The following is a 23,664-nucleotide window of genomic DNA, read 5'->3' as shown; positions in this document are numbered from 1 at the left end:
TATACTGTGTGTATATATATATATATATATATATATATATATATATATATATATATATATATATATATATATATATATATATACCACACAACTTCTCATTCAATGCGTTTTCTTTATTTTCATGACTATTTACATTGTAGATTGTCACTGAAGGCATCAAAACTATGAATGAACACGTGGAGTTATGTACTTAACAAAAAGAGGTGAAATAACTGAAAACATGTTTTATATTCTACTTTCTTCAAAATAGCCACCCTTTGCTCGGATTACTGCTTTGCACACTCTTGGCATTCTCTCGATGAGCTTCAAGAAAGGGTTTTCACTTCACAGGTGTGCTTGAAGCTCATCGAGAGAATGCCAAGAGTGTGCAAAGCAGTAATCCGCGCAAAGGGTGGCTATTTTGAAGAAACTAGAATATAAAACATGTTTTCAGTTATTTCACCTTTTTTTTGTTAAGGGTTAAATAAAGACAATATTTAAAACAATTTAAATACTGTGCTGGTGTCTTAATTATTATTAGAATATTTGATAATAAATGAATAGTATTGGGTTCAATCCCGGGCTCGGGATTCTGTGTGGAGTTTGCATGTTCTCCCCGTGACTGCGTGGGCTTCCTCCCACCTCCAAAGACATGCACCTGGGGATAAGTTGATTGGCAACACTAAAATTGGCCCTAGTGTGTGAATGTTGTCTGTCTATCTGTGTTGGCCCTGCGATGAGGTGGCGACTTGTCCAGGGTGTACCCCGCCTTCCGCCCGATTGTAGCTGAGATAGACTCCAGCGCCACCCGCGACCCCAAAGGAATAAGCGGTAGAAAATGGATGGATGGATGAATTGGAACCAGATCGTAAAACATAGTCACAAATCAATTGCTACGTAAACACTGAAGCGTTTTCCTCATACTTTTTTAATATTTCCATCACATGTGCAACACAAAAAACCGAGGTCTGCCCAAACACAGAGCTCCATATTTGTACAATACATGGGAGTAACACTGGAGATAGCATCTCTCTTGCTGCAGGAGATGGCGATTTTCCCGTAAACTGTGTACGAACGATTCTCAAGTCAAAATGTCAAAACATGAAAGTTTCATACAAAAGTGCATCTCGGGTTTAATGAATGCAAAACTTTTTTTTTAGTTGTTGTTGTAACATTTAATGCCACAGTGGCTTCCAGCTTGAGCAGAGAGAGCGAGAGGGGAGAGAAGGTGGGCAGCACTCGGCCACTCTCCAGGAGAGCCGGGAAAGTAAGTAAAATACACGCCTCAGACAGGCTGTATTTGCGTATATATATATATATATATATTTATATTATAACCCCCCCTCAGATTGAAATGTAATTTCACTCAGAACAAATGTATAACAAAACCTTTGAAAAACAATTCCAGTCATCTCCAGGCTGTGAGGAGCAGTAAACATCAAGAGTAAAAATGTGGATGTGGAGTCAGATGGCGAGTGTCACTGCGTTTGCATATTTCAGCCTCCTGTCCCGCTTTGCCTCTTTACGCTCCCGGGCCAGATCCGGGAGACCGGATCCTTCAGGGTCCGCCCTCATGATTGACCAAGCGCGGGCTGTGGAGCGACACGCTGCTGATGCAAACACTCCTCCGGTTTCATTCGCCTCTTTACACAAATCCCATGATTGGTTCTTTTAAAGTCAGACATGTTCAACTGTACATTGGCAAATAGCGTATAAGCAATATAGCTGCAGGAAGTAAAGCAACGCATGAAGAAGTCTATTTACAATTTGTTTTTTTAAAGCAAACCAAGGGCAAGGTTTCTCTTTTGCCGCTCTTTTTTCATTTTTTATGCTCACATCGCTTTCTTTGTTTTCTGCAGCTGAATCCTTGAAGCGTGACGACGAGTGGGGCCGTCCGTAATTGGCGGTCGGGCTGCATTTCCCGCATCACGTCCCGCTTTGTGTCGCTCGTCCGCGCCACGTTAGCTGCTGTGCTGAGTCAACGTGTGGTTCTGCAAGGACACAGAAGGAAACGTGGTTAATGGTCGCTCCGTGTTTTTTGTCTTTTGTCCCTCATTGTTGAAACCGGGCCATTTTTTTAATCCTCTGCGACTGTGCATCTGTAAACAACATTAGACGCAAAAGCCATCCGTTTTCTTTTGAGCTTGCTCATTAGGATCATGGGTGAGCTGGAGCCTATCCCAGCCCTTACAGACACAGTGATTGTAGAAGGAAGCCACAGTATTGTGAGAAAAGGCACACATACGCATCGGAAGAACTGGCAAACTCCACACAAAGACGCACTGACGGAGATTACAATCCTTGACTGCCAAGCAAACATGCTAACACAGAAGAAGCCACAATTGCTTGTCTTCCTCTCATGCCAATATATATGTACATTTACACATATATATATATCACATGGACAAAGATAAGACCTTCTGGAGGAAAGTTCTGTAGTCAGATGAAACAAGAATTGAGCTGTTTGGCCACAATACCCAGCAATATGTTTGGAGAAGAAAAGGTGAGGTCTTTAATCCCAGGAACACCAAGCCTACCGTCAAGTATGGTGGTGGTAGTATTATGCTCTGGGCCTGTTTTGCTGCCAATGGAACTGGTGCTTTACAGAGAGTAAATGGGACAATGAAAAAGGAGGATTACCTCCAAATTCTTCAGGACAACCTCAAATCATCAGCCCGGAGGTTGGGTCTTGGGCACAGTTGGGTGTTCCAACAGGACAATGACCCCAAACACACGTCAAAAGTGGTAAAGGAATGGCTAAATCAGGCTAGAATTAAGGTTTTAGAATGGCCTTCCCAAAGTCCTGACTTAAACGTGTGGACAATGCTGAAGAAACAAGTCCATGTCAGAAAACCAACAAATTTAGCTGAACTGCACCAATTTTGTCAACCAGAAGCTTGTGGATGGCTACCAAAAGCGTCTTATTGCAGTTAAACTTGCCAAGGGACATGTAACCAAATATTAACATTGCTGTATGTATACTTTTGACCCAACAGATTTGGTCACATTTTCAGTAGACCCATAATAAATTCATAAAAGAACCAAACTTCATGAATGTTTTTTGTGACCAACAAGTATGTGCTCCAATCACTCTATCACAAAAAAATAAGAGTTGTAGAAATTATTGGAAACTCAAGACAGCCATGACATTATGTTCTTCACAAGTGTATGTAAACTTTTGACCATGACTGTATACATATATATATATATATATATATATATATATATATACATATGTACATACTGTATGTATATATGTACATATGTATATCTGTGTGTGTATATATATATATATATATATGTATATATATATATATATATATATATATATATATATATATATATATATATGTATATATATACACACAAACCCCGTTTCCATATGAGTTGGGAAATTGTGTTAGATGTAAATATAAATGAAATACAATGATTTGCAAATCATTTCCACCCATATTCAGTTGAACATGCTACAAAGACAACATATTTGATGTTCAAACTGATAAACATTTTTTTTTTGCAAATAATCATTAACTTTAGAATTTGATGTCAGCAACACGTGACAAAGAAGTTGGGAAAGGTGGCAATAAAAACTGATAAAGTTGAGGAATGCTCATCAAACACTTATTTGGAACATCCCACAGGTGAACAGGCAAATTGGGAACAGGTGGGTGCCATGATTGGGTATAAAAGTAGATTCCGAGAAATGCTCAGTCATTCACAAACAAGGATGGGGCGAAGGTCACCACTTTGTCAACAAATGCGTGAGCAAATTGTTGAACAGTTTAAGAAAAAGCTTTCTCAACCAGCTATTGCAAGGAATTTAGGGATTTCACCATCTACGGTCCATAATATCATCAAAGGGTTCAGAGAATCTGGAGAAATCACTGCACGTAAGCAGCTAAGCCCGTGACCTTCGATCCCTCAGGCTGTACTGCATCAACAAGCGGCATCAGTGTGTAAAGGATATCACCACATGGGCTCAGGAACACTTCAGAAACCCACTGTCAGTATTACAGTTGGTCGCTACATCTGTAAGTACAAGTTAAAACTCTCCTATGCAAGGCGAAAACCGTTTATCAACAACACCCAGAAACACCGTCGGCTTCGCTGGGCCTGAGCTCATCTAAGATGGACTGATACAAAGTGGAAAAGTGTTCTGTGGTCTGACGAGTCCACATTTCAAATTGTTTTTGGAAACTGTGGACGTCGTGTCCTCCGGACCAAAGAGGAAAAGAACCATCCGGATTGTTATAGGCGCAAAGTTGAAAAGCCAGCATGTGTGATGGTATGGGGGTGTATTAGTGCTCAAGACATGGGTAACTTACACATCTGTGAAGGCGCCATTAATGCTGACATTTCCATACAGGTTTTGGAGCAACATATGTTGCCATCCAAGCAACGTTACCATGGACGCCCCTGCTTATTTCAGCAAGACAATGCCAAGCCACGTGTTACATCAACGTGGCTTCATAGTAAAAGAGTGCGGGTACTAGACTGGCCTGCCTGTAGTCCAGACTTGTCTCCCATTGAAAATGTGTGGCACATTATGAAGCCTAAAATAGCACAACGGAGACCCCCGGACTGTTGAACAACTTAAGCTGTACATCAAGCAAGAATGGGAAAGAATTCCACCTGAGAAGCTTAATAAATGTGTCTTCTCAGTTCCCAAACGTTTACTGAGTATACTGGCAACACTTATTCTAAACAAGGTCTGCTTGGAGAAAAAGACTCACATCCAAAGCAGTACTATCAAGGTAGAATGCTTTGTCATCACATTCATACCGTGGTTAACTTCTTTTTACACTTTTCTGACAGGTAATGACTTAAAAAGTGACATAAATTGGCATATGTTTGCATCAATGCGGTAGAAAGACAACTCCCTGGCAAATGTCCGTTGTGATCATGTTGACATTTCACCATCAGGCTGTCATTATCCTCAATCCAATTAAGTTGCACTCCACTCAGACGTGCTGATCGATACTCCCCGGCTGAGGGATTAAGTTAGTAAAGCCCAGTTCTGACAGAAAAAAGTGCAGCACCTCTGACAGATAACATCGCTCCGCCCAATACCGCTCCCCAATGTTTAGAAATATTAATATAAAGACCATGAAAACAAATCCATAATATCCTCCTGAGAGGGTACAGTACCCTGAGAAAGTGACAACCTGGCTCTGTTATGTTGTTTCCCCCTAATGTATGCACACAAACATGCGCACGCACGCACACAGATGATTGTGGAGTGGTTGCAGCGGGGCAGCTGTGCCAGGTTCTTTAAAGGGAGTGTGGACCGGGGGGTGTGTAACTGGTGTCCCTGGTGGGCAGAATCCAGGTCATCTTTTGAAGTGACTGCTAATCCCTTTAATGCAAACTACATGCCCCACTTGCTGCGCTCGCTTTAAAACACGGCCTTGGACTTTGTCGAATGGCACGGACTAGACACACCTGTCACGCAGTCACGAGAACACACACATAGGACACTTCATTAGGTACACTTGCACAATTTGCTATACCGTATTTTTCAGACTATAATGCGCACTTAAAATCATTTCATTTTCTCAAAACTCGACAGTGCGCCTTATAACCCGGTGTACGGAATCATTTTGGTTGTGCTTACCGACCTCAAAGCAATTTTATTTCGTACATGGCGAAATTATAAGTGTGACCATCAACAAGCGACATCAGTGTGTAAAGGATATCACCACATGGGCTCAGGAACACTTCAGAAAACCACTGTTAGTAACTACAGTTTGTTGCTGCATTTGCAAGTGCAAGTTAAAACTCTACTAAGCAAAGCGTAAGCCATTTATCAACAACACCCAGAAACGCCGCCGGCTTCGCTGGGCCCAAGTTCATCTAAGATGGACTGATGCAAAGTGGAAAAGTGTTCTGTGGTCTGACAAGTCCACATTTAAAATAGTTTTTGAAAACTGTGGATGCCGTGTCCTCCAGAACAAACAGGAAAATAACCATCGGGATTGTTATAGGCGCAAAGTTCAAAAGTTAGCAGCTCTGTGATGGTATGGGGGTGTATTAGTGCCCAAGGCATGGGTAACTTACACATCTGTGAAGGCACTATTAATGCCGAAAGATACATACAGGTTTTGGAACAACATATGTCGCCCTCCAAGCAATGTTACCATGGACGCCCCTGCTTATTTCATCAAGACAGTGCCAAGCCACGTGTTACAACTGCGTGGCTTCGTAGTAAAAGAGTGTGGGTACTAGACTGGCCTACCTGTAGTCCAGACCTGTCTCCCATTGAAAATGTGTGGCGCATTATGAAGCCGAAAATACCACAATGAAGACCCCGGACTGTTGAACAACTTAAGCTGTACATCAAGCAAGAATGGGAAAGAATTCCACCTGAAAAGCTTCAAAAATGTGTCTCCTCAGTTCCCAAACATTTACTGAGTGTTGTTAAAAGGAAAGGCCATGTAACACAGTGGTAAAAATGCCCCTGTGCCAACTTTTTTGCAATGTGTTGCTGCCATTAAATTCTAAGTTAATGATTATTTGCAAAAAAAAATGTAGTAGGCCTAAGTATTCATTAAAAACCAAGCCGAGGTTTTATTTAACACGTATATTTAATATTTTCAGCCACTGTAACATTACGCACAGTTTGTATAGTAACACTGTTTGAATATAGGAAAATAAAACACTACACTTTAAGCAAGTGAGTCTTTGGCGTACCACTTAGGGTACATGTACCTCAGTTTGAGGATCAGCTATACAAAACTGCGAAAAACACAACATGGCAAAGGCTATTATCATCATTAGCTTTAGTTTTTAAAATCTATCCTTCAATCAGAATGTGTTTGTGCAGCACCGGGGTGACTATTAACCCCCGGTGCATTTCTTCCCTCCCTCTTTACCCTTTCAGCTGCCTCCAGATAAAGCGTTTAAACACCTCGACAGCTTTCCTTTCAGCCGCGGCGATTACTCCCCGACAGGTGGGGTAATAAGCAGTTTGACGGGGAACGGGAGAGTGACCCCCACCCCGCCTGGTGTATTTTTTTTTTCTCCCCCCCCTTCCCTCAGAAATAAAGCTCCTTTAAGTGAGTCTGGGAGGAGAGTCCCCACGGGACGCTCCCTCCGCTTCCACCCCCACGGTGAAGACATCCTTGGCGTTGGCGAGGAGGGACACGAGCACGGCAACCTTATTAATGAACGCGGCCCATTACCCGTCAGCCTGACTCCCAGAAGCCCCGGCAGTACGTGACTTCAAATGGCAGGATATTGACACGGAGAGAGCAAAGCGGCTGGGACTGTGTGTGTGTGTGTGTGTGCGTGTGTGTGTGTGTGTGTGTGTGCGTGTGTTCTTGTATTTCTACCCTTCTTGAGACATCAACAAGGAAAAGTACCTTCCATATGAGGACTGGTGAACAAGTTAGGACCGCTATCATGGTCCCAACACAGAAAACCATTGCATCTAATAGAAAATGTCTCATTTGCACCCCTGGTGGTGAAATCTATCAAAATTAGGGTGGTTCCAAAAAGGAGAGATTTTTCAAATTGACTGTGTGTCGGTTTTAAAAGTGCACCCCCTCTGGTCAACATATGAAATAACAAGTGTGTGTAAAAAAATTAAATTTGTCCCTTTTGGCCAAAAGGGACAACAAATAAAAACAAATATGAATATAGAGACATACTGTAATAACTTGAAGTAAATAATGGAGATTAAAAAACAATTCCAAAGAAAAAAAGAAAAAAAAGAAAACAAACTAAAAGCAGTCTTTCTCTCACAATGTGTCGACTTCTATCTTATAAAATTGGGTTCTCATATTCTTTCTGTTTCTGTAATATTGCAATATTTTCTCATAAAATGATGATAATGACATTTGTCGTATAGAGTTCTGACTTTTATCACAATATTGCCAATTTTTTTGTTGTTCTTGCAAAATAGTGACATTTTTTGAGTAAAATTATGACTTTTCCATGGTTTTGCCAAGTGAAATTCCGATTATTATTATAATATTGCAAAAATGTAAACGTTTTCTTAAAAAATGTTGACTTTTGTCGAGTAAAATTACAACTTTTTTCATAAAATTGCCAACATTTTAAGCTTTTCCTTGTAAAATTGTGACTGTTATCGAGTACAATTTAAACTTTTATCATAATATTGCACAAATGTTTGGTTTTTCTTGTAAAATTTTGACTTGCATTGAGTAAAATTACGACTTTTTTTATAATACTGCCAAAATTCTAAGTTTTTCTTGTGAAATTCCAACTAATTTTTTACAACAACCTTTTTTATATTTGCATCGTATGTATATATTATTTATGTTGTAAAGAAACTTCTTTATGTATCTAGAAAGGGTGGTCCTAAAGAGGCAGACATTGTTCGGAGGTCTCAAGAAGGTAACCAATACAAGAATGCGTGTGTGTGTGTGTGTGTGGAGACAGCAGAGAAAGAGAAACACAATTTGTGTGTATGTGTGCAGACCCCAAAGGAACGTAGCTCCTTGGATATAATGTAGGGCTCGTAACAGCTATTAGAGGGGAAAATAACCCCTCTGGGGAGCGGCTCCTACCCCCACCACCATCACTGCATGTCCCAGCTCTACTGGAGCTAACTCACACAGACACTCACACTCACACACACACGCATGTATTTCTTACCTTCTTGAGACCTCTGAAAAATGTCTACCTCTTTAGGACCACCCTTTCTAGATATATAAAGATTTGTATTTACAACATTAATAATATATACATACTATGCCAATATAAAGAACCTCGTTGTGAAAAATTAGTTGGAAAATTGCAAGAAAAAGGTCAGTTTCACAAGAAAAACGTTTGCAGTTTTATAATAACAGTCGTCATTTTACTCAACGCAAGTCAAAAAAATGAATATTTGTGCAATAGTTGGAATTTTACTCAATAACAGTCGCAATTTTACAAGAAAAGCTTAACATTTTGGCATTTTTATGAAAAGAGTCGTAATTTTACTTGACAAAAGTCACAATTTTATAAGAAAACTTAAACATTTTGGCAATATTATAATAATCATCGGAATTTTGCTTGGCAAAATTATGACAAAAGTCACAATTTTACTCAAATAATGTCATCGTTTTACAAGAACAACAAAAACAATAACAATATTGTGATACAAGTCAGAATTTTATATGACAAATGTCACAATTTTGCATTAAAAAGTAATCATTTTACATGAAAAAGTAATCATTTTACGAGAAAATATTGCAGTATTACAGAAGCAGGAAGAATATGAGAAATGATTCCCAATTTTATAAGAAAAAGGTTGACACATTGTGAGAAAAAGACTGCTTTTAGTTCATTATAATTTTGGGGGGAATTTTTTGTTTGCAATTGGTTAATAATCTTCATTATTTACTTCAAGTTATTACAGTATGTCTCCATATACATATTTATTTTATTTATTATATTACTTTTGGCCAAAGGGGGCGCATTTCAATTTCTTACACATACTTGTTATTACATATGTTGGCCAGAGGGTGAGCACTTCCAATTTTTACACACACTTGTTATTTCATATGTTAAACAGAGGGGGAGCACTTTTAAAACCGACACACAGTCAACTTAAAAAATCCCTCCTTTTTGGGACCACCCTAATTTTGATAGATGTCACCACCAGGGGTGCAAATGACACATTCTCTATTAGATGTAATGGTTTTCGGTATTGGGACCATGATTTATGTCCTAACTTGTCACCGGTCCTCATATGGAAGGTACTTTTACTTGTTGGTGTCTCAAGAAGGGAAGGAATACAAGAACACACACACACACACACACACACACACACACACACACACACACACACACACACACACACACACACACACACACAGCCTTCTTACATTTTCCTTAAACACACCACTAGTTTTCACACCGAGGGCTTTCTCAAGGACGATGTTAAACGACTTCAGTGGCAAGCATGCCGACTAAAGGGAGATGGGGGAGCCGGGGGAGCGAAGGTGGTGTTGAAAGATTGAAAGAAAACGATACCTTCATCTCCGCGGATGCCGCATAGTCGCTTTTGCAAAAAGAAGGAGACTTAAAGTCACTTCTCGACGAGAGCCGGAATAAGACACGAGATGCAGGAAAATGACCAAAAAGTCCGGGCAGGATGTCGCTAATGGTGTCATCAGAATTACGGCAATTTCGGATTAGATGGCCTCCATTAAGCCTTTTAGCCCGCCTTCGATGGCATCCTATTCCCCCCTGAAACTCTGGCCTTTTTTCTCCAATTTTCTCGAAACGTTAATCTCCTTCATCCTTTCAAGCACCTGCTGGCCACACTAACCTGCTGAAAAGTTGGTCTAAAACCAATTATTACTACATGACATTCTCCAGTACAAGAAAAGATAAGAAATATCAGGCCATCATGATATTATTTATACTGTGTGTTAGATATGTCAAAATAAAGCGTTAACTCATGTGATGAATCCCACAAAAAATGTCTAAACCGCGATGGTTACCTGACAAGCAGTACAGGTTGTTCAATGGGCAACATTTCACTTCAAAATACAACCTGATCGGACTTGAGCTAAAACGCTTGCCCAGTTTTGAACAGATAAATGACGTACATTCAAGTAAAACGTTTAAGAAAGTTGACATTCTCATGATAAAATTGCATTTGTGTCCAAATATTGGGGTCTTTTTTTCAACTTAACTTAAATCATGCAAGCAGGTGATTAATCCAAATTCAGAAGTGTGATTAATCTGAATAAAATCTTAATTGTTTACCAGCACTTATTTATATATATATATAAATATATACTGTATATATATATATATAAATATATATACACACACACACACATGTATATATATATATATGTATATATATATATATATATATATACAGTGGGGCAAAAAAGTATTTAGTCAGCCACCGATTGTGCAAGTTCTCCCACTTAAAATGATGACAGAGGTTTGTAATTTTCATCATAGGTACACTTCAACTGTGAGAGACAGAATGTGAAAAAAAATCCAGGAAATCACATTGTAGGAATTTTGAAGAATTTATTTGTAAATTATGGTGGAAAATAAGTATTTGGTCACTTCAAACAAGGAAGATCTCTGGCTCTCACAGACCTGTAACTTCTTCTTTAAGAAGCTCTTCTGTCCTCCAGTCGTTACCTGTATTAATGGCACCTGTTTGAACTTGTTATCTGTATAAAAGACACCTGTCCACAGCCTCAAACAGTCAGACTCCAAACTCCACTATGGCCAAGACCAAAGAGCTGTCGAAGGACACCAGGAAAATAATTGTAGACCTGCACCAGACTGTGAAGAGTGAATCTACAATAGGCAAGCAGCTTGGTGTGAAAAAATCAACCGTGGGAGCAATTATCAGAAAATGGAAGACATACAAGACCACTGATAATCTCCCTCGATCTGGGGCTCCACGCAAGATCTCATCCCGTGGGGTCAAAATGATCATGAGAACGGTGAGCAAAAATCCCAGAACCACACGGGGAGACCTGGTGAATGACCTGCAGAGAGCTGGGACCAAAGTAACAAAGGTTACCATCAGTAACACACTACGCCGACAGGGAATCAAATCCTGCAGTGCCAGACGTGTCCCCCTGCTTAAGCCAGTGCATGTCCAGGCCCGTCTGAAGTTTGCCAGAGAGCACATGGATGATACAGCAGAGGATTGGGAGAATGTCATGTGGTCAGATGAAACCAAAATAGAACTTTTTGGTATAAACTCAAGTCGTCGTGTTTGGAGGAAGAAGAATACTGAGTTGCATCCCAAGAACACCATACCTACTGTGAAGCATGGGGGTGGAAACATCATGCTTTGGGGCTGTTTTTCTGCTAAGGGGACAGGCCGACTGATCTGTGTTAAGGAAAGAATGAATGGGGCCATGTATCGAGAGATTTTGAGCCAAAACCTCCTTCCATCAGTGAGAGCTTTGAATATGAAACGTGGCTGGGTCTTCCAGCATGACAATGATCCCAAACACACCGCCCGGGCAACGAAGGAGTGGCTCCGTAAGAAGCATTTGAAAGTCCTGGAGTGGCCTAGCCAGTCTCCAGACCTCAACCCCATAGAAAATCTGTGGAGGGAGTTGAAAGTCTGTGTTGCTCGGCGACAGCCCCAAAACATCACTGCTCTCGAGAAGATCTACATGGAGGAATGGGCCAAAATACCAGGTACTGTGTGTGCAAACCTGGTAAAGACCTATAGTAATCATTTGACCTCTGTTATTGCCAACAAAGGTTATATTACAAAGTATTGAGTTGAATTTTTGTTATTGACCAAATACTTATTTTCCACCATAATTTACAAATAAATTCTTTAAAAATCCTACAATGTGAATTCATGGATTTTTTTTTCACATTCTGTCTCTCACAGTTGAAGTGTACCTATGATGAAAATTACAGACCTCTGTCATCATTTTAAGTGGGAGAACTTGCACAATTGGTGGCTGACTAAATACTTTTTTGCCCCACTGTATATATATATATATATATATATATATACACATTCTGGGTGTTGTTGATAAATGGCTTTTGCTTTGCATAGTAGAGTTTTAACTTGCACTTACAAATGTAGCGACGACCTGTAGTTACTGAGAGTGGTTTTCTGAAGTGTTCCGGAGCCCATGTGGTGATACCCTTTACACACCGAAGTCGGTTTTTGATGCAGTACGGCCTGAGGGATTGAAGGTCCGTAATATCGTCGCTTGCGTGCAGTGATTTCTCCACATTTTGTGAAACCTTTGATGATATTACGGACCGTAGATGGTGAAATCCCTAAATTCCTTGCAATAGCTCGTTGAGAAATGTTGTTCTTAAACTGTTGGGCAATTTGCTCACGCATTTGAGGGACAAGCGGTAGAAAATGGATGGACGGAAGGATTTGTTGACAAAGTGGTGACCCTCGCCCCATCCTTGTTTGTGAATGACTGAGCATTCCATGGAAGCTGCTTTTATACCCAATCATGGCACCCACCTGTTCCCAATTGCAAAATGGAAAGAATAAATACAGCGAATAAAAAAGATGCAGTGCTTTATTGACACACCTATTTCACGGACCCCATGAAACGATGTGGCAGGCCAAATTTATTAATTAATTTAAACTAACTTGAACACTTGCTGCATTCATCTTTCCCTCTATACTGACTAATCCCAGTTCCTGTCAATGAAAACCATCCCCAATGTACAGAGACATCCTGGATGACAACATTCGATTTTGGATTAAAGCTGAAACATAACAAAATGTGGAAAAAGTAAAGTCCTGTGAATACTTTCCATTTTACATTAAAATGTTCCTCAAAACACATTTATGGTTGATTGTCTTAAAATAGCAACAGTTTGACTCTAGAAGAGATTATTTCTATTTCTACAAATATATTACTGGTAAATATCGCTTTAAAAAGCAGAACGAATTGATGGAATGCATTGTGCTCAACCTTAAATGTTTTGCAGACATTCGGCAAAGATGCCATTCAGATAATGAGGTACTTCTTCGAAGTGATTTTGGAGTGAACTGCACAGTCCACCTCAGAATCTTACATCAACCCACTTCTGTACCACATGAAGACGGGCAGCACAAGCGGTTTCCTTCCAGTCCCTGGGCGACACAGCTCAACCTCCACTTTCATCCGATTACATCACCCCACAGCAACCCCCTCTAGGGCAGAAGAAGAGGGAGAACACCCTGCAGCATGCAAACAGGTGCAACGTGTCTTATGGAATTTAGGGCTGCTTTGCAGAGAGAGAAGTTCAGAACTAAAAGGGCGAGTAGCCGACTTGAGAGGGTCGGGGTTGATTCATGAAGTAATCACTCTTTATGGGCCCGTTGCTGCCGCCTCCATGGAGAGAATCCTCTCTCCGGTGAGGCAAGCGAGGTGCGCGGCTTGCATCAGCGCCGCAGAGGAAAGAAGGAAGGGATTCTTCTCTGTCTTCCCTTTCATGTGAGCGAGCCGCATTAGACACAAGCTCCTATTGTCCGACATCACAGAGAGGGAAGATGTCGGGCTTAATCGCAGCTCTAACAATGTTTGATTAGTATAATGTTAATACCTGCAGAGAGCCTTGTGTCTGCTGTTATCCAGCATGTTACACTAAAGCCAGGCTTTAGCCACTGCTTGGAAAGCTGTATATATGCAGACGATTTTCCACAAGCCTCAAGTTAAGAGGGTAGATTGGTACCGAGCTGCTTATTATTACCGAGAATATTGCTTCTAGCATATTTAAACCCGACCAGTCGCAGTATAAGGAGAGCCAAATACTACAGCTGCATCCCAAATCCTCCCTTAATATGTTTATTATTGTGGTTTTTGTTTGCAGTGGTGTAGCAATATAACAGAATAATGTAACCAATACACAACATTTTTTTGAGTATGATGCGGTGCTGCCATACAACTTATTTAATGTAGTCCAATGTTTACATAACTATTAATCCTAATACTACGACTACCGTAATTTTCGGACGATAAGGCGCACTTAAAATCATTAAATCTTCTCAAAAATCGACCAGTGTGCTTTATAACCCGGTGCGCCTAATGTACGGCATAATTCTGGTTGTGCTTACAGACCTTGAAGCAATTTTATTTGGTACATGGTGTAATGAAAAGTGTGACCAGTAGATGGCAGTCACACATAAGAGATACATGTAGACTGCAATATGATGGCAGTCACACATAAGAGATACGTGTAGACTGCAATATGACTCAAATAAACAACACCAACTTTTTATATGTTCCATTGAAAATATAGAACTTTACACACAGCGCTCAAAAATCTATCAAAATGTTTTAGTACGACTTTGGTAAGCTATGAAGCCGCACCGCTTGATGGATTGTACTGTGCTTCAACATACGAGTATTATTATGGTGTGTGTATAAGGTAAGACATTATCTGGCATTTTGTTTCGCAATATTGTGCAAAAGCAACTTTTCTTACCTTCTGGTACCTGCTGATCTGTATTTGGGATCTGCATAAGTCCTGAATATTTGCGCGCCTCGGCCTCCGATAAGCTTCTTCTTTTTGTCTATCTTCTTGTTATGGGACTATCATCCTCCGCTGTTGCCATTTCTAATATAAAGTAGTGTAAAGTTCTTACTTAGATCTGTCAGTAAACTCGCCATGAAAGCACTAAAACATAACCGTGTAGGGAGTTTACATTATTCACCCAAGGAACTTTAGTTATTAGAGAGTTCTGGCCTTGTTGTTGTTGTTGCACTAGTGAGCCACGGATGAGAAGATGCTACTCCGTTGTTGATTTAAGTAAAGTCTGAATGTCATTAAAACAGTTAGCTCCATCTTTTGAAACTTCTTCCACTCCCATCCTTGCACGCTACACCGCTACAACAAAGATGACGGGGAGAAGACGCTGTCGAAGGAGAGCCATGTAAATAAGACCGCCCACAAAACGGCGCATCCTGAGGAGACGCTCAAAAAGCGACTTGAAGATGATCTGTAAAACATAATCTATGCAACATTTTGACCAAAGAACCACCATAACATGTTATGCAGACCACAAGAAAGTGTTTTACATTTTGAAAAAAATCATAATATGACCACTTTAATGCGCCCTATAATCCGGTGCGCCTTTGGTATGAAAAAAGACCTGAATAGACCTGCTCATCGGCAGTGCGCTTTATTATCCGGTGCGCCCTATGGTGCGGACAATACGGTAACTCCATTATTTTGTATCATACAGTGTTGGCCGAACTGCATCTTTGTTTATTTGCAAAAGTTGGACTTGTTTTAGCGATCACGACTCCTGTGTGTGTGTGTGGGGGGGGAAAGCAAGGGTGTAGCATCCGGCCTTGATCTTTAATGGTGTGTTGAACCGGCTCCAGTATTGACTCTGAGCATTCCCCACAGTCAACCTTCCCTGCTTTGACCTCAGGCCAGGCTTACTACCGGCCAACCCAGCCAATGAAGAACACAATCAAATAAATTAATAATAGCCGAGCAGTTGGCTTTCTCCACGGTCATCATTTATCGGGCCGTGGGGAGGGATGACCCACCCAAAACACTCTTGTTGTGCCACAACCGGCCTGGTTTCCTTGGCAACAGACTGTCTTGTTTGAGGCGAGGTGCCCGGGGAGTCATGGCGGTACTGTAACAGCAGCCGGTCGGGGCGCAGCTGACAACGAGGATGGATCTCTTCGCTTTCCTTTGTCATATTCCCGCTGAATACTCCTGTATAATAACAACGGTGTAATGCTGGAAAATGGCGTCTTGACAAGCAAATGTTTCCAAAGATGACAGACGGCCTTTTTGTGCACGCTTTGCTGCACTGAATGATAGTCATTAGCCTGTCTAAGCAGACAAGCCAATGGTGTTAGAGCGGGCTGATCCCGCTGTTTGACTGAGGTAGCAAAACAACTGCACAACTGCTGTGTTATTATGGGGCCTCATTAAGTGAGGGGAAGGTGGGAGACGGGCGGGCGAGGGGGAAGCATCAGCGAGAGGGCCGGCGAGAGAGACAGAAAAGAAATGAAAAAACACAAGAGAGCGATACAAAGTGTATTCTGAGGTGATGGCAACACACGCAGATGCCTTTGCAAAGCCAAAATGAAGACGATGACTAAAGAACCCAATTAAGGGCTTTCTTAGGGGAGTCATCTTGGGAAAGGGGGTGGGTCTTCCTGGGACATGAGCCCTGGGCTACATCCTCTAATTAGACAGAGCGAGGGGAGAGGACGGCTGCCTGTCACTGGGAGGGAGATGGGGTCCGTGGGGTTCCGCGTGTCAGTCCCAGAAACAAAACACAATTACTCTCGCATTTAACCACTTCAGTCGGGGACACTCTTTGACAACCCTTTTACTCCACATCAGCTCCTCCACTCACCAATCTGCATACTCATGTTTCATCAAATCAGAGAATAGGCTTTTAATCGGCCGACAATGAGTGCCAATCGGCACACCTTTTTCAAATGGAAGCGTTGCATCACTCCAATGTGATTGGAGGTAGAGTTTGTACTACAGTGGGACCTCTAAGGTCCAGGGGCCGTATTCGGCCCGTTAAGCTTCTCAATCTGGCCCGCCGGACATTCCCAAATAAGTCTTGAACTAAAAGTATTTCAATGGTTGGAATCTACGCTTTTGCATGATATACTAGTTACTATGGTAATCTAATTAGTTACTATGGTAATCAAATTAGTTACTATGGTAATCTAAGTCACAGCAGCTTAGACGAGGCACCAAGCAGTGTCGGTGGGGAGCGTTTCCACAGAGTGTTTCCTGAGCGGCCAGCCTGAAATGCGGGTGTCAGGGACAGACGCGGAAGGAGATTTTTACAAAGTTCTAAAGCTTAGTGATATAACAGATTGTAGATGGGTTTATTTTTTTTTACCCTTTGCGTTCATATTTCGCTGTTTGTTGCATTTTTGTTGCATTTCACTTAATTGTAAAATATGTCAATCGAGAGGGGGTGTGACGTTTATATGTTGTCAATATTCAGTGTTTTATCGTTTATAGTTAATATTGTAAATCTTTATTTTCATATACATTCTGGGTGTCTCATTCAGTAAAAAAAGGTACAATTCCATTTCGTTTTTTAAGGTGGTCTGTCATAGCGTTTTTAACATTCAGAAATTATTGTGAGGTTTTGTATTAGTGCTCATAAAAATAGATATACTAGCCCCAAGACACATTTTTTTCTCTAAATTTGGCCCCCTGAGTCAAAATAATTGCCCAGGCCTGCTCTAAGGTCAAGTTCTGGGATGTTAGTTCAGAATATGAAAGTTTATTTCCTCATTGAAAAAAATTAAAAATAGAACAAGTCTGTTCAAGATGTAGCTACTAATAAACCTTTGCTAATTAAACAAACAATATTTTATATAAGAAATTGTCACATAAGTGTAAACACACTGTCGACTTTAAAAAGTAACTGATATGAATTTCCCCTTTTCTGACATATATACTGCTAACTATTTGCCATTTGCCAAGATTTTAAATTGTATTTCTAGAAATGTCCATTATTTTAAGAGCTATTTACTTATTTTTAGTCATTGACTTTAAATCCTAATCCTAATTTTACCTTGAAGAATTATATTTTGTCTATATTACCACTCACAAAGGATATTTTGGTTTTCTCCACATTGAAAATCTTGTTATTGAAGCTATGGATGGAAATCACAATGGACATTTATAAAATGGAGAAGATAACAGCTTTTATTAATTATAAATTGGAGTAATTTACTTCATACTGGGAAAACTGGGTCAATTATGTCACGCCCCATAAGCCTGACTTTATATGTCTATAGTTTTTTTTTCTATTTATTTATTTACTATATGTTTAAATTATTTTATTTTTTTATTATTATTATTATTTTTACATTTATTTATTTGTTAATATTATTATTACTTTTGTTTTGTTTTTGTTTTTTGCTGTTTTTCTCTTTCTTTCGGGGGATTTAGAGGTGATATTGTTGGGATATAAACAAAAAAAAATATTTGGACATTTAGGGCAGATGTGTAATGTATGCAAATATGATGTAATGGATAGGAATGTCTGATACTGGATGTCAATAAAAATTCAATTAAAGAAAAAAAAAAAATCTTGTTAAAAGATTCTGCAACAGTCCAAAGATTGATTCATTCTTGTCTTCATAATAAAATACTTATTTTTTTAATCTTAATCTATTATCTAAATATGCAAATATTAATTTAGGATGTATTATCAAGTAAAAATCAACTAGCTACATGGACAGACAATTTCACTAGTTTTTAGTATTTCTTTCCTAAATCTCGGCTTTTTAGCTTTTATTTTGGCAGCTCTTTTTTGTCTGAACACGAATGTTTAACACACAAGGACTTTAACTTGTTAGATTGTGCTCTTTTTGTTCAATGCAATAGTAACGTGGCGGCCATAATCCTGTTAAACAATGCCAAAGCGTCAAATCATGGGGTTCATGCATTTTGGGTGTGAGCTTGCACACAGTTTTTCTGCGTAATGCTTAGTTTAATTTGGTCTGTATAAGATGTCATGGGCCAATAAAAACTGGCCCCTGGGCAGCACTTTAGACACTCTCCGATTAAGACCCCATAAGTACCTCAGAATAAGGAATTTAGTACACACCTTTAGGGGACTGACATGCACATGTGTGTAAATTCTGAGCAAGATTGGTTGAAAAACATGGCTGCCGTCAAGCTAAAGCTTTGCTGTTAATGGTCATTGACCATTTGCTAGCGGTTCTTCACATCTTTTCACCTCAGAAAAAACGCGTCTCTACAAGTACCAGCATAGTGACCAACATTAAAATACAGTAGCGTAATAGGCCTAAGTACTAATTAAAAACAAGGCAGAGGTTTTATTTCACAAGCATATTTCATATTTTTGGCCACCGTAACATTACACACAGTTTGAACAGTAATACTGTGTTTAAATATATCAAAATAAAACACTGTACTTTAGTCAAGTGATTCTTTTGCATACCACTAGATGAAGCCTGCGTGCCAATAGTGGCACACGTACAACCGTTTAAGATTTACTGTATTAGATGATCATAAAATGGTATGGTAGTGTGTCTTCCAAGCTAGTGAGAGTGTATGCGTGTAAACTCACTACCTGATGTCTTTAAGACTCGCGCTGGACAACGAGCTAACAGCTCAGGCTTGATGGTTAGCGCACTCCACCTGCAATTTGTGGACCCTGGTCTGATCCATGTGGATCCAGGCCGGATTTTTTCCCCCACAAAATAAAGTGTCTATTGTACAGTAATTAATTGGCTCCTATTTAAATCATTTGGGTTTTGCCCTCAAAGTCGTCCTGTATTCAAAAACGTACTCCCTGAGTTTGTAAACAATAACAACACCCACCCAAAAAATACTTTGTATTAACAATAACATAGAATTTGTTGTATATTAATACTACAGGTATCCATAGTATCGACATCTGGATCGATCAGCCCTATTTTACATTGACGCTTTAGCGTTTCGCTTCTTCTGCGGTCCTGCCCGGTGATAAAGATACTTGAAAGAACCTGTTTATGTTCCGCCATGGTGGTGAGGGTTAATATCTTAGAAGCGGCTTCCCACTGTGGATAGACGTCACGGTCGTTGCAGCTTGCTCTCAAATTTGAGCCGGTGTTCTGCTAAGGCACACGCACCTTTTTGTGTGCAACAAGGAATATGGGACAAGCAATTGTGTCTCCCTGAGCATGCATTTATTTTGAAAGAATCTTTCACGTGAGTACAATCTTTGGCCATGTCAACACTGGGACACAGCTGTGGTAAAGATCCCATCGACGATCAGTTAAGAAAGGCAAATAGACACACAGCCCATAGGGGCCAAACACAAATGTCATGTGGAATCGTCCAATCAGATTGCTCTGATGTCTTCCTTCTATACTGCTTACAGCACAGGTATCAAACTCAAGGCCCGGGGGCCAAATCTGGCCCACCACATTATTTTATGTGGCTCGTGAAAGCCTGGAAATAATATGCGTTAATAAAATGCTTAATCTTTTCCTACTAAATATATTTGTTCTTTCCCTTTTGACATTAAAAAACATGTACGGCATGCATCTGCATATCTTTTAAAATGCAATATTGTCAAAATCAAAATAATATATTATCATGTGTTCCAAAAATATGTTTTCTTAAAATAAAGATAAATACTGTACTTAATAATCTGCTTGACTTATGATTTCAAAACAAATGATTAATCAAATTGTAGACTTTAAAATTGATAATAGATTTTACGGTTAAAGAGTATTTTACCGTAAAATCAACTTTGGTGCTGTTTTTTACATATACAGTAAGACACAAAAATATAAAAAAAACAAAAAAACAACAACATTAAAACAACAAGATTTTACGGGAAAAAAACCAAACTGGCAGCTCTGTTGCTTCATTTTTACCGCTAAAAACAGTGGTATTGTTTCTCCATTCCATTTCATTTATTACATTTTTTTATATGCTGTAAAAAAACCACTGCTTTTACTGTAAAATTCTGATGACTGAGCTGCCAGTTTTTAAAGTAAAACGTAAATTTTTTTTTTTGCAGCTTATGTAAAAAAATATATTGTTTATGTATTATATATATACATGTATATTCATATATTACTCATTGTTAAAAGCAACCCTCTGAAGGCAACCATAACTGCGATGTGGCCCTCAATGAAAACGAGTTTGACACCCCTGGCTTAAAGCCACAAAGGGGCTTTTTTGAATGCTATCAGGTTTGCTTTGATGTCTTATTGTGTATTGACTAGTACGGGGGTCAGCAAACCGCGGCTCTGGAGCCGCACTTTAGCACCGCCCTAGTGGCTTCCTGGACCTCTTACAGAGATGTGTGAAAATGCAAAAAGATAAAGAAAAATATATATTTTTTGTTTTAACATATTTTCTGTAGGAGAACAAACACGACACAAACCTTACTAAATTGTTAGAAATCCCACAGTTTATGTTATACATGCTTCACCGATGAGAGAATTTGGCGAGCACCGTATTGTCCTACTAATTTAAGCGATCCTTGAACACATCGTAGTTTGTTTACATGTACAACTTTCTCCGACGCTGCCACAGAAAGATGTGTTTTGTCTCATTTTGTCCACCAAACGTTTTATGCTGTGCGTGAATGCACAAAGGTGAGCTTTGTTGATTTTATTGAATTGCTGGAGTGCTTATCAGGCATATTTGTTCAATCCATGACTGCAAGCTAATCAATGCTAACATGCTATTTAGGCTAACTGCATGTACATATTGCATCATTATGCCTCATTTGTAGGTATATCTGAGCTCATTTAATTTCCTTTACTTTTATCCTCTTTGTATTTAATTTATATTTGCATGTCTCATGACACATTATCTGTATGTAATATTGGCTGCATTTCTCATAGTTGTATGTGTGCCATGTTGTTCCAGACAACAGCAGATGTTACCCAGTTTGCAAAGATTGTAATAAATCCATTAGAAGAAGACAGCCTGCCGTTTCCTTAAACTTGGACACAAACATCTATACCTTTGGCCATTCTGAGCCAGTAATTTAAAGAACTTATCTCATCTTGTGAGAAGCCTCCATTTTACTAATGATTTCAAATGTTGCAAAAAAGTGTAGAATAACAATTAAAATACAACATTTCTGTCAACGAAGATTTGTGTCAGCCTTTGATAGTAGGCTAACATAGATAATATAGACACTTACATCATGTGTTGCCTTCATCATAAGACTTATATAAGGCTTTTAATTTTTTGCAGCTCCAGACAGATTTAAATTTTTTAATTTTTGGTCCAATATGGCTCTTTCAACGTTTTGGGTTGCCGACCCCATGTCTAGTATTTTGTCATTAAAGCGAATTACTTATTGTTCTTATGCTCTTCATTTTTTTTAAATGTATATTTGCATGTCTCATGACACATTATCTGTATGTAATATTGGCTGCATTTCTCATAGTTATTTGTGTGCCATGTTGTTCCAGACCACAGCAAACGCTACCCAGCTTGCAAAGATTGTAATACATCCATTAGAAGAAGACAGCCTGCCGTTTCCTTAAACTTGGACACACACATCTATACCTTTGGCCATTCTGAGCCAGTAATTTCCAGAACTTATCTCATCCTGTGAGAAGTCTACCATTTTACTAATGATTTCCAATGTTGCAAAAATGAGTAGAATAACAATTAAAACACAACATTTATGTCAGCCTTTGATAGTAGGCTAATATAGCTAATATAGACATCATGTGTTGCCTTCATTATAACACTTATACAAGGCTTTTAATTTTTTGCGGCTCCAGACAGATTTTTTTTTGTATTTTTGGTCCAATATGGGTCTTTCAACATTTTGGGTTGCCGTCCCCTGGTCTAGTATTTTGTCATTAAAGCTAATTTCTTATTGTTCTCATGCTCTTCATTTTGGCCTTTGTGAATAAGTAGACTTGGCAGCCAATTAAACCGTGCTTTTTTTCCCTCGGAAGCGCTAAAAACAAATATTTATTCCTCCCGGTTGCTGGAAAAAGTCAAGTAAGAAAGTGAAGACGACATGTTTGAGGAAGAGATGCGCTGATAGATTCGGGCACAGTGCACCGAGCGCCTTCTCTTTGTTTGGATTTAACTTTCCCTCGTGGTGCAACAGAGGAAAAAAAGAAGCGAGCTCAAAGGCTTCTGGGAGTTTTTTGTCATGTCTCCCCGCAGACAATGTGTTTGCATGCACGTATCACACCCTGGGAGAGAGCGGCACAAAGACAAACACACAACGTTCGCCAGCACGCTGAGGGGGAGAATATCCTCCCAGGATCACAAGGTCTGTCATGCTGTCTAATTCTGATCCACCTACAAAACTAGAACGCCACAATGGTGACACATCACTCGCCATCTGAGGCTGTTTATGTCCCCGTTTGCAGGGACGACTAACTAAATAATTATAAATAAGCTTAAATATTAACGATGACTCCCTCACAAGCACGTTTTTCTCCTCATTCATTGTTCTTTTATTGCTTTTTTGGGGGGGCGGGGGCGTGCGACATTTTCAAATGGTGACAGTATCACCTGGGGTGATGAAGAAGAAAAACACCTTGTCATATAAAAGGGGAAAAAAATAGGTATACAACTTTCAAAAGCGCGACGAGCTGTCATTGTTGGATAGATCAAGATATTGCGAGGAAATGGGGCGTTTGAAAGGCGCTTAGGGACGAAGGCGGCGATCTTCGCTTTGGTGCGACGCGTTAGGGACGTGGGGCGTTTGGGGTGTTTTTGGGGGCCGTGTTTGAATATTCAGTCAACTTCATGGGG

At 39.7% G+C, this 23,664-nt stretch overlaps 1 protein-coding gene across 8 annotated transcripts in view; it reads right to left on the bottom strand.

The window, feature by feature from the left end:
* Window positions 1-891: 891 nt before the first annotated feature.
* Window positions 892-23,664, bottom strand: part of LOC133618792 (zinc finger protein 521-like) — a 295,725-nt gene continuing 272,952 nt past the window's right edge. For all 8 annotated transcript variants that reach the window (XM_061979506.2, XM_061979501.2, XM_061979503.1 and 5 more), the window contains one exon: window positions 892-1,970. In XM_061979506.2, the coding sequence (XP_061835490.1) occupies window positions 1,941-1,970 (30 nt within the window). In that variant the 3' untranslated portion in view covers window positions 892-1,940. The remainder of the gene's footprint in view (window positions 1,971-23,664) is intronic.

This window comes from Nerophis lumbriciformis, linkage group LG19 (genome assembly GCF_033978685.3).
Source record: "Nerophis lumbriciformis linkage group LG19, RoL_Nlum_v2.1, whole genome shotgun sequence".
Lineage (NCBI taxonomy): Eukaryota > Metazoa > Chordata > Actinopteri > Syngnathiformes > Syngnathidae > Nerophis > Nerophis lumbriciformis.
Note: the sequence above shows the minus strand (reverse complement) of the source record. Positions and strands in the feature narration are given on the sequence as shown.